Source organism: Chaetura pelagica, unplaced genomic scaffold (assembly GCF_000747805.2).
Source record: "Chaetura pelagica isolate M959 unplaced genomic scaffold, ChaPel_1.0 scaffold1145, whole genome shotgun sequence".
Taxonomy (NCBI): domain Eukaryota; kingdom Metazoa; phylum Chordata; class Aves; order Apodiformes; family Apodidae; genus Chaetura; species Chaetura pelagica.
In genome coordinates this window covers 257,740-272,041 of record NW_009953300.1, presented here as the reverse complement: position 1 = coordinate 272,041, position 14,302 = coordinate 257,740, and the positions used below count along the sequence as shown (strand labels likewise).

The 14,302-nt window shown below is 43.5% G+C and overlaps 1 protein-coding gene across 1 annotated transcript in view; it reads right to left on the bottom strand.

Annotated features, from left to right (window-relative positions):
* The window catches only part of SMARCD3 (SWI/SNF related, matrix associated, actin dependent regulator of chromatin, subfamily d, member 3), a 48,876-nt gene extending 34,792 nt beyond the window's left edge, over positions 1 to 14,084 (bottom strand). The window contains exons 1-3 of the mRNA XM_009998042.1: positions 14,007 to 14,084; positions 3,354 to 3,583; positions 188 to 230 (exon numbers count right to left, since the gene is read on the bottom strand). Of these exons, the coding sequence (XP_009996344.1) occupies positions 188 to 230; positions 3,354 to 3,583; positions 14,007 to 14,084 (351 nt within the window). The remainder of the gene's footprint in view (positions 1 to 187; positions 231 to 3,353; positions 3,584 to 14,006) is intronic.
* Between the last annotated feature and the right edge of the window lie 218 nt (positions 14,085 to 14,302).

Sequence of the window (14,302 nt, the reverse complement as noted above, 5' to 3'; positions counted from 1 at the left end):
CCGGGCGGGGGGCTCCGGCCCCAGCCCCGGCCCCAGCCCCAGCCTGGCGCTCCAGACTTTCACCCACTGCCTACTTACTTTTTAATTAGATTTTTAAACAAAAAGTGAAAGTATTTTCTAAAATCCCTCTAATTACACTAAGATGCTGAACTGATTGTGAAGGGAATAGGAAATGAAAGCGACTCACCCTCTGAGGGAGAATTTTGTCAGCCATCTTCCTCCTCTTGGCACTGTACATTTTTTAAAGAAAAAAACACGTTACCATGGTGACAGATCTAGGAGTAACGAGGCCACCTGCTAAATTATCCTGACATCTCCACATGCTGGTGCACAGCTGTGCATGCATCAGCAAAAGGGTCTCACCCATGCCCAGGCCCTAGGACCCCTTCTCTCAGCAGCCTGGGGAGGTAGTTAGCAAAGAACAAATCAGGCTGTCTGTTATGCATCTTGGAAAGAAGTGTGCAAGTTCTTTGATCACAGCATCCTCTGTGGTACAGGGCAGCAATGTATGCAAGTGCGTGTGCACGTGCTGCCTAGAGACACAGAACACAGGCAGGAGGACAGGGAGCAGGTGTGAGGTCTGCACGGACACACCAGTGCCCTGCACACCTCAGGGGCTCAGTGCTACTAAACAGAGCATGAACTTGTCCAAACAGATGACATGCATTCATTCGTGCCCAAAACTGAGTGCTGATGGAAATGCACATATGTATGTGTATTGCATATGATGTATGAAACCCATCGCACATACACAGCATCCCTACTACATATATTTGTCTTATTGTAATGTATTTGCATCAGTGATATACAAAGGTAAGCAGGTTTGTTTCCGTATTAGAGAATCACAGAACTGTTTGGGTTGGAAGGGACCTTTACGATAATCTAGTTCCAACCCCCCCTGCATGGGCAGGGACACCTCCCACCAGACCATAGAATCATACAATACGTGTTCATCTTTATGAATGCACATGTAGGAAGACACATGTGCCTGCACTGTATATACCTCATGTTTCCAGACCCAAACATAAGGACATTTATCTATCTATGCTTTTAAAAACATAGTAGTCCTTGTTACAGACACACAAATATATATGTGCCTAAGAAGCGGTACTGTCAGGAAGACTGCCAAATACGTTGTCTTTTGAAATCTTCAGACTCCAAGAACTGTTTGTGCTCACCAAACCTGTCACCTAGCTCGCTCTAACAGGGTCAAGTGGGAATTCAGGCCTTATTCTTCAGCCCTATAATTTGTGAGGCCTTTATCTTAGGCAGGAGGTTAATCACTCCACCTGTGACAGACAAATGGGAGAAAGGGAACTGCCTGCTGCTGCTCTGCCACGTCACAAGGATGCCTCTTCTCACTCTTTTCATACAGGAGATCTGTCACCACCCATGTCCACGTAAAAGCTGCTTCCATACACATCAATGTGGCCTACTCCCTTCCTACGTTTTCTAATAAGCCTGGCCTGAAATACCAGGTTCTTAGATTCTTCCCCATAAAGGCCAAGCCTGAGGAACTCTTTGTGCCCAGAGGTGAAAACTACATCCTTCCTCTGGGGCAGAAAATTCACCCACCCAGTCACACCCAGCTCCGCGGGTGAACAGGGTCCCTTTTTGAAAGTGTAGGGATAACAGATTGTTATATGGCATAAACCTCCAACACCTTCCACAGCTCCTAAAATCAAATCTGCACCAAAACACTTCACACAATCTGGAAGTAATGTCCAAGCAAGCTCCATCCTCCCAAAGGGAAATGGGATACACATGCATCTGCAACAGCCCCAAAGGCTTGCAGCTAAAAAGCAAGTAACAAACTAAAACCCCAACAACTTGGGTCTCAACCAGTTGTCCAAGAGTATTAAAGAAATTGAGAGTTTTGTCTCCATCAAACGTGCCAAAAAGGACAATATACCTTCTTGGCCCATTTGTGCCATAAAACATAAAACTCAATTACTCTCAGAATTGGACCCAAGATGTCAGAAAAGTTGGCCTGAAAAAAACAGAAAAATTTAAATGGGAAACAGAGAGGTGAAAATGAACAGGGGGAAAACATTCAACACATTATCTGGAGGGAAGGCATGGCAGTACCTAGGAAGCACTGGTGTGAGCTTGTCTCCCTACAGCAGAGATTACTGCTGGGTTCAAAACTAGAAGCACTGAAATGAAGAACTGAGGATGGGGAACTGCTTCCTTCTGTGAGTTAGGCCACTGACTTTTGGAAAACATTATTTCAAATGATGTCTGTAAACCAGTTAGTGAATAAAGTTTATCTTAATTATCCAGCAGTGGCAATTTTTCAGGTTTACCTACCATAGGCCCTATTTTGGGTAGCTCCTGGCAACCCTCCTGGGAGGTACTGTGGAAGGCGCCTTTTGGCCAGTGCTGGGCCAGGGCTCCACAACCCACACGGTGCTGCATTCACACACATTCCTTCTGTGTTCAGTCTTATTCAATCTCACTCAATTAGAACACTCAGGATTGGAGTACTTTCCAGATGCATCCCAGATACTAGCATTCCCAAGTCTGGCTTTCTGATCCAAGGCATATAACCTGGACAGAGCAGGGCTTCTGAAGCACTGAGCTTAGAGAGTCATGCTTTACCTCCAACCTGACACAGTGACCCCACCAGAACACCCAATCTCTATACAGACCCATAGGGATTCTGCAAAAGGCAGACCACCCAGATGGCTGCACCCTACGTTTTTATCAGGAACTGGCTCACACCTAGAATTCACGACTGCTGAGATCAAGTAAGTTGCAAAAAGAAATTAGTGAACTGTTACTCAGGAGAGAATGCATTCAGCAATGTACAAAGAGGGCATATTTTAAAAAGAAACTTCCCTTTAAAAAAATCCCTTTAATTCTATTAAATTCTTTCCTATGCATACCTCTTTACTTCATATGCAGGAATGCAACTTCATATGCAACAATTCCAAGTTTTATGACCACTCTCCTGAGTGACAATAGCACAAGTATTCATGTGACCAACAAAAATTTTTTCAACTCGTCTCACTCACAAACCATTTTGTTAGCCAGTCAGAGATCAAAGAAACTACACAGAGCAGAGTATATTAGGAAAGAACTGTTCATTAACTTTAAAGACTAAATATAATGGCCAGATTTATAGCCCAATAAACCTGTGAGGCAAAAGCATTGTGACTGCAAAACCAGGCATGAGTAGAGGTTAGTTTGTTCAAGACCATTCACAAAGTAAAGAGTAAAATTTACCAATGTTTCTCCTGCTTTAAGAAACTGACAACATGCCCATCTTCTGTCTCATTTGATCTTATAGGTCCTACCTAGTGCTAAAAGTTCCTCAAGCTGCCCTCCCGTTTTCTTTCTGGCACACTCACCTCCTGGTCCTGCTCTGGGTGGCTGGATGCTGCTGCTGCTGCTGCTGCTGCACCTGCTGCTGCACCTGCTGCTGCTGCACCTGCTGCGGCGCCGCACGCTTCCTGCTGGTCTCCAGCACGGGCTGGGGCAGCCCCAGGAGCACAGAGGGGCTGCCAACGTACGGGGCACCTGGGGGACCCATGGGAGCCCCCTGATGGGGCATTCGAGCTCCTGATGGCATCCCAGGTCGCTGGAGAAGAAGCAGAACAGAAAGAAGAGCCAGTTTAGTCCCCTTTTCTTCGGCTGCAAAAACATTTATACAAAATCAGACTCCAGCTCCAGCATGTTCAATGTTGTCACCATCCTGATAAACACAAAGCGGCAGCACAGAGCACATGAGCTCTGGACTGCTACTTCCTGGACATCGAAAGGAGGAATTCAATGACAAAGCAGACAAGAAACAGGGATGAAAAGTACTAGTCTTAGGAGAACACTCAGCGGTCAGTGACAAATCCGGTCCAGCTGACAGCAGAAAGCTCTACCTTCAGACCGAAGAAAAAGCCCCATGGCACCTGCACAGAGTGCAACCTGCTAATCACAGCTCCAGGCCAGCTCACATCTGCAGAGCTGTATGTAGCCTGTGCACTGACTAGGCTGCTTGGAGCAGCAGGGAGACTGGGACAAGCAAAGGTGAACTATGAGAACACGACAATAAAGCATTTTCATTAAGAGTCCTCTCGTTCACCTACACTGAAAAGCAGTGTATGTTCATAAAGCAACTAGAATCCTTTAAGGAAAGGTCATGTAAGTGATCAAGCCTCTAAAATTAAACAAAAAAATTAAAAATAAAAGAAATATGGTAGTTTGTCAGCAGCCCCTGTAGGCATTCTGAAGTCCTGACATGTTGACTTCAGGGTGCTCTGGAGAGATACTTTGGGTCAAATCAGAATCTTAATGCTGTATAAGACATACTGTAAACTCAATTCTAAATCCTAAAAATTTACAGTCATCAAGGCAAAACAATGGTAAAATAATTACCAAATGTAAAATGCAATTTAAAATGGGGAGCTTAGTTTCATTCTAGTAATTATCAAGATGTTTATTATATGTCTATGTATATGTGAAAATACAAATACACATACACTGTAAAAGCATTTGAACCAGTAAGTGAGTAAGAACAATCATACACAAAAGTCTTTTGAAAGTCAAATCCGTCTACAAATTCTTCTAAGGAAACCAAGAAGCAGTGGCATCCATTATGGGTAAATAGTTTGTTAAAGGATAGAAATGAAGTAAAAGTAATTGGTTCTGAAAATAAAAGGAAGGCATGTGAACAGTTTTGCTAGGATTCACACTTTTCAGCATATGCATAAGCAACCTGGGGAAAAAAAAGGAAAGACAAAAAAGCAAGAAAGTGAAAAGTTTGTTGGTAATGCTAAGTTATTCAAGCTGGCAAGGATGAAGCCCAGCTTCTAAGAACTGCAGAAGGACTTAGTGAGACAGAATGAACACCTAGAAAGAAGATGGAAATGGATTTAAATACATATTGAAGTGAATCACACGGGAAAAACAATTCAATCATCAGATACAAAACAATGGGCTCTGAGCTGACTGCTGCCCAACAGAAGCAAGATCTTGGATTTGAAACAGACTTCCAGAGAAATAAAATAAAAATCAGTTCACTGCTTATTAGAGGTCCAAAAAAGCCAATAAAGAAAAGGAAGGACGAGGAAGAGAATACAGAACATCCTTGCACCACTGCCCGAGCTGTGCCCACCTGCTGAGTGCTGTGTGCAGTTCTGGTGCCTGCAGCTCAGTAATGGAAGAGATCTGACAAAACTACAAAGATTGGCACAGAAGGAACTGCATTCACTTAAGTAAAAGTAACTACACTATGATTTTCCACCTGGAAAGAGTTAATGCAAGGTAACCTAAGAGGGCAGTTGCTAGAGCTCTGCAAAGTCATGAGTGGCCTGGAGAGGGCAGCTGGGGATTGACTGTTCACTGCCCCTTCCAGAACATCCACTGGGGCCTCCAGAGGAGCCAGGAGGAGTCAGGCTCACAGACCAACAAAAGGGGATGTCTAGCCACGAAGTGGTCAGTCAGGGGATGCTAATGACACACAAAACACATCTGGCTCAGAAACTTCTCTGAGTTACCTTACCAAAGTTCTCTGAGTTACAGTAAAAGACCAAGAAAGTGCTTGGGAGAAGTATACTCATGGTCTCCAAACTGAGGTGCATGCACCACAGGGGGTATGCAACACAGTCCACTGGGGGTGGGATGAAAACGTTTTTTGTTCCAGCAATAACCAAAATAAAATAAAAAATTAAAACACAGTTTATTTAATCTTTGTCTCATCCTTTTATAATTTCTAAATATAAAATTAAAATATTTAATTATATATGACTCTAAATATAATTTGGACCTTCATCTCCAAATTAACAACCCAAATCCACTGTAGTCCCCAAAGTCCCAGCTTGGGGCACTCCCTGATCATCACAAGTCTTAGATACTCCTTGTGCTGACTAATGTGCACGAAGGAACCGGAAAAGACAGAGGGGAAAGACTGATCAGCAAAGAACTGAAGGCAGCAGTTGGTATGGGCAGAGAGGAGGGCTGGGGCAGGAAGTCAAACAGGTGAATTCAGCACGTGTTCACACAGGAAGCGACTGTGCTGCCCACTGAGCAGAGAGCATCAGCAGGAGGCAGCAACAGGCAAAACTGAGGATTTGTGCAGAGCTGGAAACATCTCTCCCATAAACACGGAGGAAGGAAAACGGCTGGAACTGAGCAGCTCCCTCGGTTCCCACGTACTCACCCCCACCCTCTGACCCAGGCAGAGTCAGCAGAAACAAATGGCCCAGAAAATGCTTGTCACTTGAGCTTGTATTTAAAATCTCCCTGTTGTCTGTCAGTCTACACATTGTGGCCTCCTTCCAGCAGAGAGCAGAGCACTGGGCCTGCTGTTGCCCGTCAATCAGCTGCGGACATTTCACAGTCATTCAGAGCAGACAGGATCCTGGGCACAGCCATCTCATGTTCATCCCATCCCTCCTGGAAACTGCCTAGCCACGAGGACCAGACTGCAGGCCCACTTCTCTGCTCCTACAGAGGACACCATAAGGCCTGGAGAACAAGGTCAGCAAGCCAAATCTACTCTCAGTCTAAATCTGACACCTTTGAACTTTCTTCAGTTCCCTTTGCTAAGCATCAAAATAAACGTAGAGAAAGGACAAACAGAAAGAGGAGACAGCTCCAGCAAAAACACATTCAGTCTCACCCCTTGCCGCACCTCATTCCTTCGCCTCCCTTCTCATGTTCCCATCTGTGGTATCACCCATAGATAAAATATTAGTCACTGCCCAACTGTCCTCTCCCTGCTGCAAGCCCACCACACTCCAAGACACAGAAATGCTTTCCATACCAGAACTTTTATAGAAGGAGAACACACAAGCAGTACCTTGCCTTATCTAAAAGCTTATTTTGTTCCTAAAAACATGTGCAAGACAAGACAGTGACAGACAATACACTGAATTGTTCATAATACTGACATAAAAAAAAAAAAGTCTTGATACTAGAGAGTATTATTATGACATTACATCTTTTGAAAGACCTCTCGGAGCTGCACCTGTCTGTGGGTTAGGATCTGCCTCTCTCTTCCTCAGAGGGACAGAATCTGTCCTGAACAAGTATCACCCATGGCGAAGGCTGCAGCACAAAATGGCACTGACTCATCCTCCTTCCTGGGAGATATCTACCCCAGGACTCTCCACAGGGCCCAATTCTGTTCTTACTCACACTCCTATCCATCCTTTCTCCTCCCAATTCCATTCACGTGTATTCTTTTGCACCACTTCAGCACTTAACTGCATAGGGGGTAAAACCACTGTGGGACGTACAAAATGAGGAAGAGCACAGGATGCCCTCAGCTGAAAGGACCACTCTCACAGCTCTGAGAAGATGAAACAAGAAGCAGAGTGGCAGAGCAAGGCCAACAGCAAAGGGTGCAGAGAAACACACACAACCAACACTTTGTGTGTGCTGATCCGAAGAACTGTGATTGTCCCCTTTTCTGCACACAGCCCATCCCTGCCCTGGCTGTACCCTCTGGAGCTGAGCACCCCATCCCTGCAGCAGGGACACCACCTCCCCAACACTGCTGCCACCTCAGTGTCCCTGCCTCCCAAGCCACATCTGGCTTTCTGCTCTGCCTGAACCTCACATCACAGGATGGCCTCTTGCCTCTTCCTTTTTTCATTCTTCAAGTGAACTCCTCCTGTCTGATGGCAGAAATTAGACAACATTGGAGTGGTGCTTTTCTGTGTTTTCTACTGTGCCCTCTTCTCCAGGGACATCAACATCATAGTAACCAAAATGGTGAAGCATAAAAAAAACCAAGAGGGTTCCTGTCTGGACATACCAGATAAAGGTATGGAGAACTGACAGGCAAAAGGACAAGACAGTGTCAAGAAAAGCAAAGCAAAAACACCTACAAGAGCCTCAGAAAGGGACTTGAGGGCAGGGAATCGCTGCAAGGCAATACAGCCTTGAGCGGCACCTACAGCACCTCCTGTCCTGACAGACACAGGCCCTGTCCACCTCCCAGGACAGGGAGCAAACAGCCACGGCTCCCCTGAAACAGAGACACTGACACTTTTGAGAACAGCAACAATTATACATTTATTTATTTTTTTAAATTAAAAATATATTTTAATGTATTTTTTAATGTATTTATAAAACCAAAAATAGAAGCTGCCTTGGCAAGACAACATATTGTGTCAAGGCATTACTGTATTTCAATACAGAATAAACATAAGAGGAGATGCCAGATGCTGTCTGGAGGTCAGAATGGGTCACTAGAAGTTCACTGGACAGCTCAGAAATTTGGATTAGACTGATATGGTCTGATGGTAACAGGCTTCTGACTGCACAAATGGTTTCCCACTGAATGTGCTAGTTCAGAATAGACTTTGAGAAATACAAGAAAGAGGCTGTAGGTGGTTTCTCTCTGTAACTACAGATGTTACCCCATAGGAGGTTTTTTAATGTCTGTGAATCTTTTAGGGATTTAGTAATCAGAAACATCAGTGTTGCAGTTCTTCTTGCTTGTCGGCTGTATTTGCCTTTCTCCATTTCCCAAAAGCTCTCACACCCTAGAATGAAGGCCTAAATGTTCCACACATTTTTAAATAATGTTCATGACAATCCAAAAATCTTTGACTTAGAAAACATCACACTTACAGAACTGTGAATTTTAACTTGAGTTGCAATTCAGTGATCCCCCTTCTATGTCCATTCACAGCTCAGAATAATCAAACACCAAACCTCAAATGAAGAACTTGGATGCAACCAAGAAAAATAATAATCTTTGGAATTGAAACTAACAAATCCTACATACCACTTTGAGTTCCATCAACTTGCTGATTTTAATAGATCTGATCACATTCACTAGTGTGACAGAATGTCTGGAACAGATTTTGCATGAAGAGCTACCAGAATGCACCTCTTGACCCTGTTAAGAGGATGGCTTTGGGAGAGGAGAGGGAACAAATGAGCTCTGCAACATCCTGACTGGCATGGAGAGAGAGAGAGGAGGCTGTAAAGAGTTCCCGGTGCTTCCCTTACAAGTATTAATCTAGCTAGCAGCTCGCAGGATCAGGTACTTCTTTATGTAATATAAGCTGCAAAAATTCCTGACACAACACACCATGAATGCTAGAAGTTTATATAGCTTCAGGGAGACAGAACTGGACTAACCTACATAAACAAAATCCATACAGAGGTACAACACACATCGAAGGCAACTTTGGGTCAGAAAGCTCCAGAGCAACAAGGTGCAGAGCATTTGGATGAAGCATCACTAGGTTTTTGCCTTGCTCCTGTACTGCCATGCAGTCTTCTGCTGCTCCCTGAAAGTAGGGACAGGGTTAAATGATTCAATGTGATACATGTTCCTACAGTATTTCTTTTTCAAAAAAATAGAAGAGCAATTCAAACACCTTTCAGATCAATTATATCTGTGCACCTACACTCATCAGCAAATCCAGGTTTTCTCAATGAGCAACCCAAATATGCTTAACAAGCCCATACAGAGTTAAATGACACTGCTCTCTATTAAAGACCTAGCTAGAATTAGTATGATTTACCTTCCTTAATTTTATGTGAACATTTCTGTGTCTGTTAGCCGGCAATTAGTCCCAGGGCTAGGAAAGGACAAACCCTGGGTTTCTGTGGGCAGCTCGCTCACACGGCGCTGCACATGTTCTCTCACCAGGCTGCTGCAAGTCCCTGCCCCACCAATGTCTTCACTGTGGTGAGGTCCCCTGGTCTCTCCAGGCTGCCATACCCTCACCCCAAACACCTCCTTGTTTGACCAGGAAAAACATATGCAGCAAAGCAGTGACTCCATTCCAGGACCTGTTCCCTGCCAGTGTCACTGGGAACTCCACGCAGCCATGTGTCAGGGACATGGAACAAACTGCCCCAAACCCACAGGACATAAGGCTCTTTTCTAGACCTTCTAATGTGAGCTGATTTATGCTCTGGCAATAATTGTATTTATATCCAAATATAATTTTTATAATACACTGAAATATGAGTCCTTGAAGTCACCCAACTCCTCCCTGTCTCAAAGAAGTCTCTCCAGTTATTTCCATCCTCTGATAAATGTTTACTTCTCTACCCAGTGCCTATAGCCTCCAGTGACAAGAGATTTTACAACTTTCCTAACCAGTCTCCATCCTTAGGTATTATAAATAAAAAACCCCACCCATTCTCTCATAGATGAAGTCTTCACAGACTTCCCATTACAAATTTACTCTTCTTGTTGCAGATGACCAAAATCAGAAAAATATTCTTGTAAGTACATGTCATGGATTTACAATTGTTTCTGTATTCTTCTTAGTAAGGCTACCAGTTTCCTTGCTTTCTTAGCAGCAGCGGTTGCTGCTACACACTGGGCAACCCACAATGACATCCCAGCCTTCCTCCTGAATGGTCTCAGTTCATTTAAAACACAGAAACTTATGAGGCAATGCAAAAAGTGTTTATGAAATTCATTGCTTATCCCCTTTTCCACATCACTGATAAATCTACTGGACACTCCAAACACATCTTTGGGGCACCAGACCTGTCTTTCTGTCTGTTGTAACACTGGCAACAAGTTATTTATCACTATATTAAAATATTTGTTGACATGATGGCATGCTTTGAGAACCCTCTTTCACTGTACTAAACACCATTTCATATCATACAGTTGCTGTACTTTGAATAAAATTCTATGACCAAATTTGAAAGGTAGATAACCAGACAAAAAGAAGAATGATGATAAGCAAAGGAGTCACAGAAGTGATACATATGTTTGTATAAATTAGCAGTCTTTATGTATAACTAATATTAAACTGTACAGATTAGCAGGAGCTACAAAAAAAAAGGTGTATTAGCAGAAAATAAATATGGATAAGGACTTACATTAACAGGAAGAGCTTCCTAAGCCCAGCATAGAGGACAAAGAACAAGATCACTATGGGAAAAAGAAGGTGATTTGAACTGACAGCAAGTATATTGTAAATACAAATATGACTTGTTAAGAAAGGGACATAGACCTTTATAGGTGCATCTTAGATATAAAAGTTAAACAGATTGGTTTTGGAAGGAAGATGAAGTGGGAACAGAAAAAGGACACAGCAGCTGATTAAAAAGGTCAGAACGACAGGACAAGAAAACGAACCTCTCAGCAGCTTCTTGTGTGAAGATGACACAGTCAAGGTCAACAGGACAAAGCACCAAAGAGAAGATTGCAGCAACTGAGTCGCAAGAGGACGGATATCTGGACAAGAGCTTTGACAAGATCTGCACCATGGACCTTCCCAAGGTGATAGGGGAAGATACCTGATTGAGTAAGGCAAAAAAAAGGAGACAAAGGTAACATCCGTTGAAGGGATCCAGCCAGCAGAGAGGCCTACAACAGGGTCCAGAGGAATGGCCTGCAGGAAAATGAACAACTTGGTTTGGGTCAACAGAATTTAAGGCAATAGCTGGACACCCAGAGGGACATGTCATAAAGACAGCCTGAAATGTACTACTGGACAGCAGAAAATGCGTCAATAAAGAAAGAAATCAACATAAATGTGGTGATTAAAGACATATTTATCCATAAAGGTGCTAAAAATACAGAGGAACAAAAATAAGGACAAAGTAAAGAATGAAACCTTTGGGAAAAAATCCTCTCTTTTCACAAAAATAACGTGCAAGATGTATAAAATAATTTTAAAAGTAAATAACTAAAAGAAATTTAATTTTTTTAAGAAGAACTGCTAACCAGAGGTGCAACAAACTATCATGAACTCAAGCAGATGAGAATGACTTGAGATTTTTGACCTGTAAGTGGTATCACCTTTCAGAGATATCCTATTTGACTGGGACACACAAGGAAGAAGACATTGTCCAAGCTGGCAATATGGAAAAGAACAAAGGCAAGATCAAGTGCAGAAGAGCAAAGGGCAAAGTGACCTTAGCAAAGGAACATATGTTTCGAGAAAGGTCAAGTGAATCCAAAAGCTAACTGCCCTTAGGAAATGCAGCAAAATTATCCTGTTCATTTAAGTGTTCAATAGCAAAACAATTTCTCACAACATTCTACCTCTATGTGCCTCCAGCAATTTTGGGCAAGGGAAAAAAAAAAATAAGAAGAAAAAAAAGAAGCCTGCAAAAAAATGAATAAAAATGTTATCTTAGAGAAAAAAAACATATATATTAAGAAGTTCTTTGCAGAGATTTTTTCCTGAAATTAGAGCAGAATCTGACTCCAAAGAAGTCCAGTAAAGTTTGCTATGTAACTTGATTTTTCAAGGAATGAATTCAGGTGCTGACACACTATGGATAGTAACAGTCAGCAATATGTAAACTCAAGGTAATTGCTAGGATGGCACATTCTCTGATTTGGTAGAATTCAGGACCTGAAGAGACAAAATTAAGACATGACTTCTTAAATCTTTTTTAAGTAATGGAAGGCAGACTACCCCAACCTGTGTTTTGATCAAAATTAACCTGAGATGAGGAAAAAACTAAAGGAAAGAACAGGGGAGGAAAAACAGAACTAAAGGAGATCATCATGGAGGAAAAGAGAGGTGTTCAGACAACAGAATCACAGACCAGAAGCCTCATCCTTGCTAACAAGTAGGGGACAAACAAATGCAGATATTCAAGATGCCACTAGTGCCAAAACTCCCAGGGCAGAAAAGGCAGATTTTCCTAGTATCCAAATAAGTAATGGAAATTAGTTCTGCTATATTCATTCTGGCGTAAATTAAAGATTCCTATGCTGAAGAGGCCAGTATGCCGCTTTTACATAAGTCCATATAGACATGGAAGAAGCAAATACCCCTAACTGGTTTTGACACTCTTTTTGATACTAAAGGAAGTCCACTGGTGTGCAAATGCCAACAGAAACCTTGGAAAAGGCAAAAGCATCCCTTACGCCCACCCCTCCAAACTTGCCTACGGTTCTGCCCAACTACAGCCAACCTGGGCCAGACCACCTCAATGAACCCATATGTCCACACCAAAACCACTGCTCACCTGCTCCCCAGCCAGCCCTCTGCACCCACCAATCTTGCAGACTCCTCCTCTACCCTGGCACCACCTCAGCTCTTCACTGTTCTCACCAAGACAGAATGCCACCTGAAAGCCCTTAGCCTTGCAAGTCCCACCACATCCAGGATCTGCAGGACACACACTAGTTCCAACACATCTGGATTATGCCTGAATTACAGAGACAACTGAGGAGCCTGCAGTGAGCTCCACTGCTATGATCTGCACAACAGCCCCCATCTGATGTCTTAAAAAAGGTGTCCAAGGAGGTGCCAGAATGCTCAAGAGCAAAAACACCCAGGACTATCAGTAGCCAAACATCTGCATTCCTCAGGGCTCTTTAACAGTCTTATTTTTGTTAAATGTGTATCAGTACAAGAAAACCAAATGTTATAAATGGTGACTGCTCTCAATCACTAGAGTCATTTAAGGAACATCGTTTCCAATGGCAGCAAAACAGGGTTAGCACTTCCCCTTAAATGGAGATCGAAGACCTGATTCTTAAACAAAAGCTGGAAGATTCGTAAAGGTCTGAAGGATTGTTTTAATTTAACACAGCACCCTGAAATTCTCTCATGGGTGAGTTCCCATAGACTGTTACAGATCTGCAGAGCTAATCTCTTCAAGCCCCTGAAAGTCACCTGTTAAGTAGCCAGAGGATACACAAGAGCCAAGACTGGAGACAAGAACCAGAGGCAGCACCACAAGGCTTCATCAGGCTTTCATCAGAATTGTTTTTCAAAACACAAGTTTGATTACAGAACAAAGTGTCCTACAAGCCCATTTGGGTCAGATCCAGTGCAGATTCTGCACCATGACCAGGCTCAAAAGCATGCTATTCACCATTCATGGAGAATCAAAGCAAAAATCACAACACACATCCCCCCAGACACAAGTCTACATTATCAATGAATCAGTGCATATTCTGGGGCTTTACCGACCCCGGTGCTCTCCTGGCGAGGCAGTTACCAGCGCCCCAGGAGCACACTGCAGGAGCCGATCCAGCCCAGCACAGAGCCTCCAGTTTCCACTCATCCCTCTATTCAGAGCCAGCCAGCTCACTAACTTTCCCGACTCACCACCCCATGGACCAGAAACTCAAAAAGTTTGCTTTTCGTAGCTTTGCGAGCCCCTCCTGTAACTTCGTCTGTAGCCATCAGGGTCTGCTCAGCCTCTCTCACTCTCTCTCTTCCTCTTTCTTTCCCTTTTCTGCCTTTTTCTCCAACTCTCCCCTCTGAGTCCTGCTGGGCTCTCACACTTCTAATAGCGCGGAGTGGGGAGGGGGCCCCTTCAGGGCCTTCCTGACGGCCCACTCGCTCTCAGCCTCAGCTGCTGCATTCCTCCACTGATAAGCCAGAAATAGTTTGTGCTGCCG